Below are 3,730 nucleotides of genomic sequence, written 5' to 3'. Positions count from 1 at the left end.
ATTTATTTTTAATTCATTTTAATAGTGGATCCCTTATTCCACTAACATTTCAACCAATAAAAATTTTGTTTCAACATTTTTTTAATAATTACTATCATTTAAAGCTCTATTTAAATAATAAATTAATTTTGACAATTCGGTTAGAAGTACAAAATTTGACATAAGGCTTCAGATTGCCAATCAACCATTAATTGTAATTTGACTCTATAATTTGACATTTCCTTTGAAGATGTTCCTACTCGTATAACACGCAATTTGATGAGTCAGTGAGCCGGTTGGGGTGACTTGTATAACACATGCAATGATTAGTTTTATAACTCAATTATGAGTTCGTAAGCGTGTCAAGAGTGTAACGCAACAAAAAAATAGGTAAACGAACGCCTATACGGATAGACAAGGATCTAGATCTGAGAAGATAGAATGAATATTCACCATAGGTAAGATAAGATGGCTGGTACAACTTTAGACGTTTGTTTAAACTGAAACATAAAACTTTTAACAAAAAAGCAATGCTTCTTTCTTTTCAGTTACAACCAATGTTGATCAACGCCTTCAACCTTCTTTGTCTTCGTCAACACTTTCTACCAATTAGAAGAGGGCGTTGAATTGTGATTTATTGAGAGAGACATCTGTGTTCAGGACGTAGGACACGAAACTATATATACGTACATGGTAGTTTACTTGATATCTGTGATAAACAAATACATATACGTATCCACTTGAATCGTATTAGCGGATTATCATAGTGTCATTTTGTGCTGGTGTTAGATTATCAATCCTACACTTTTATGTACGTATACGTGTCTGGTTGAGTTTAAGTTATTAAACAATCGTGAAAAAAAATTAGATATTGTAATCATGAAAGTAAGGAAATGTTTGAGGCCTGAGTTTGTTTTGATTTTTGGTATTATCAGCTTCCTCAGGAAGCATGGGCACCAAGTATGATGGAAAGATGCATAAGTAGCAGTAAATTACACATGGGTTTCCTGTAAAGATGTTAGTTTTGCTATGTTCCGCTGTGAGAGAGAGAGAGAGGAGAGAGAGAGAGAGAGAGAGTTGTTTTATCTTGTGGGGTAGAGGTAGTAGTACACGGAATCACGAGACCAGGTTGTCGAACAATCAGAAAAGGCCAAACCACCACTTTGGTCCTGTACTGAATAGTACCCTAATTATCGGTCCGTGAGTTTAGGTAAAGAGAAAGAATCGAAAATCTCACAGAATACATTAAAATAGAAAGGACACTACAAAGTGAGGAATGCCTAACAAAGGCAGCCCAAGATAAGGGAGAGAGATGGAGGCTGAGAAATGGTTTTGGTGGGTGGAGAAAAAGAGAGGAGGGAGGAGAGATGGAGATTTAGGGTTTCAGCATTGAGGCTTAAAAGAGAAGCACCCAACTGAGCACAAGAGAAAATAGAGAAAGGAAAGCAAAAGGACTGAGGAAAAAAACAAACCCACATCTTTGTCGGTTGATTCTTTGTTGATCTATTTTGAAGGCTAGGAAAAAATGGATTACCTCCTAGCTTTAAACTCTCATGGAAAATTTACATACCATTTGTAAATTCCTATTATTTAGTATTTCGAAAATTGTCTATAACTCTCCAATAGCCGATCTTTCCTTCCTTCTGCTAAAAATCCTAGATCTAAAAAATTCATAGACCGGCCTCAAAACTCTGGATTGGGCCGATAACAGCCTCTCTCCCATTTTGTTAGCCTTTTTTCTTTTCTCTTCATATGAATTGTTGCAAATCTATTACTTATTAATATTTCTCGTCCATAAGTGTCTTCTGGTGAGGTTATTTGTAGTTCTTTCCTGATGAGTATTTTGACGATGATGAGCACAAAATTCAATGGGATATGGACACTAGTTAATTCCATGTCAGTTCTCTTGAGAGTTGGCACTGATCGTGTGTCCAAAGATTGTTCTCGTGTTTGTAATATTGAAATTTTTTCGTAGAATCTTTCAAGTTCCGAACTGCAAAGTGTTTAAGTTTTTCATTAGGAATTGAGTTTCTTGATTTTGGAGTGCCATCTCAATCTATGAGTTTTGGTGTGGATGATTTTAATATTGGATGCATTCATTTGCTTAGTTTAAGGCATGTCTCACCCACTAATACAGTAACAACTAACTAGATCATGTTGGCTATCCATGTTTTTTTTAAGTCTCTTTTAATTGGGGGCCTCTTGAATTTATTCCAAAATAACCCCTTTAATATTTGCCATCAATTCTTAATATTCAAACATTATAATACAACTGTAATTGTTTCGCCTGAATTATGAAATAATGAGAATGGCATATCTTCGTCCAAAATATAATTTTTTTCCATCAGGAAATAGGAGAGAAAGAGAGGGTCCATGTTGTCATATGGAGGGTCAACATGCAAGAGTAAACCCAATGGGCTTGGCTCCCACCATGTCCTTGCACACATACACACCGCAAAACACCCGTGGTATGTCCTTTCCTCCACACTCCAACATGACCTACCACTCTCTCTCTTTCTCCCCATAAATACCCCGGTTACCCTTCACTCACTTCACCACCAGCAGCTCTCTACAACTCCACTCTCTTATCCTTCCTTTTCCCCATTTCCTTTACCCAAAACAAACACCACAAACCAAAAACACAAAACAAAGAAGAAAAGGAAATGGGCATCAGAAAAACGAACAAACTGGCTCAAACCGCAGTGCTCAAGCAAATCCTGAAAAGATGCTCAAGCTTGGGAAAGAAACATGGCTACGACGAAGATGGTCTTCCCATCGATGTCCCAAAAGGCCATTTCCCAGTTTATGTTGGCGAGAACAGAACAAGGTACATTGTTCCCATCTCGTTTTTGACACATCCTCAGTTCCAATGCCTCCTCCGCCAAGCCGAAGAGGAATTCGGTTTCGATCACGACATGGGCCTCACCATCCCTTGCGAAGAAGTCGTTTTCGATCCCTAACGTCGATGCTCATGAGATGATATCACTGCATATTTTTAAGGTCAAGAGATTTGCGTATGGGATTTTCTTGGAGAAGAGATGACCAAGATGAAGCTTAGCTATAGATAGCTATAGCTTCTCTTTTTTTTAACATCTTTTTCTTCATTTTTCATCAATCTTGACCTTAATTTGTTGGGGTTTTTTTTTGTACTTTTATTCTTTTGTGGATTGTGAATGGAGCTTGGTTTTCCACCCTTTTGAGATGTTTGATTATTGACCCTAACTTGAAACCCATTAACATAAAATGGGTTTGGGTACATTTGTAAAGTTTGAGATCCATTTTACTCACAGAGGTAGATTGTTATGTTCCCTGTGAGGCAATTACTACTGTTTTTAAGGAATTAAGGACAGCTTAATTGACTGTTTGCCTTATAAATTAAGCCTCTCTCTCTCTCTCTCTCTCTCTCTCTCTACACACACACATGTATAGAAAACATTGAGATCTGTGCATGGCTTGAAGCAGCAGGTAGCTTAGCTACGGGAAATACAAACTCTTGAGTCAAATCACATACAAGAGCATCTATTAGCTAAAAAAAGTAGTACCCAAAAACATGGAAAGGGTTCCTCTCCGATCCATTCCATCAAATTCATCTTATCAATCAATTCGGATTCTTAAAATTTGATCCAACAGTTAAAGTTATTATAATTTTTTAAAAGACTCTCTGTTTTTAGCTGTTAGATCAAATTTTAAGGATCCAGATTGATTGATAGGATGAATTGATGGAAGGAATCCAGAGAGGATTATTTTCCCA

General features: G+C 36.9%; 1 protein-coding gene across 1 annotated transcript; it reads left to right on the top strand.

The window, feature by feature from the left end:
* The first annotated feature begins 2,608 nt into the window (after nucleotides 1-2,608).
* Nucleotides 2,609-3,358, top strand: LOC125473411 (auxin-responsive protein SAUR50-like). Its single transcript, XM_048576173.1, has one exon. It carries the CDS (start codon nucleotides 2,643-2,645, stop codon nucleotides 2,937-2,939), a length of 297 nt encoding a protein of 98 aa, XP_048432130.1. The 5' UTR covers nucleotides 2,609-2,642; the 3' UTR covers nucleotides 2,940-3,358.
* The last annotated feature ends 372 nt before the right edge of the window (nucleotides 3,359-3,730 follow it).

Source organism: the organism of the source record quoted next, unplaced genomic scaffold, assembly GCF_019419815.1.
Source record: "Pyrus x bretschneideri cultivar Hongxiangsu unplaced genomic scaffold, Pyrus_bretschneideri_v1 Contig85, whole genome shotgun sequence".
Classification (NCBI taxonomy): domain Eukaryota; kingdom Viridiplantae; phylum Streptophyta; class Magnoliopsida; order Rosales; family Rosaceae; genus Pyrus; species Pyrus x bretschneideri.
Note: the sequence above shows the minus strand (reverse complement) of the source record. Positions and strands in the feature narration are given on the sequence as shown.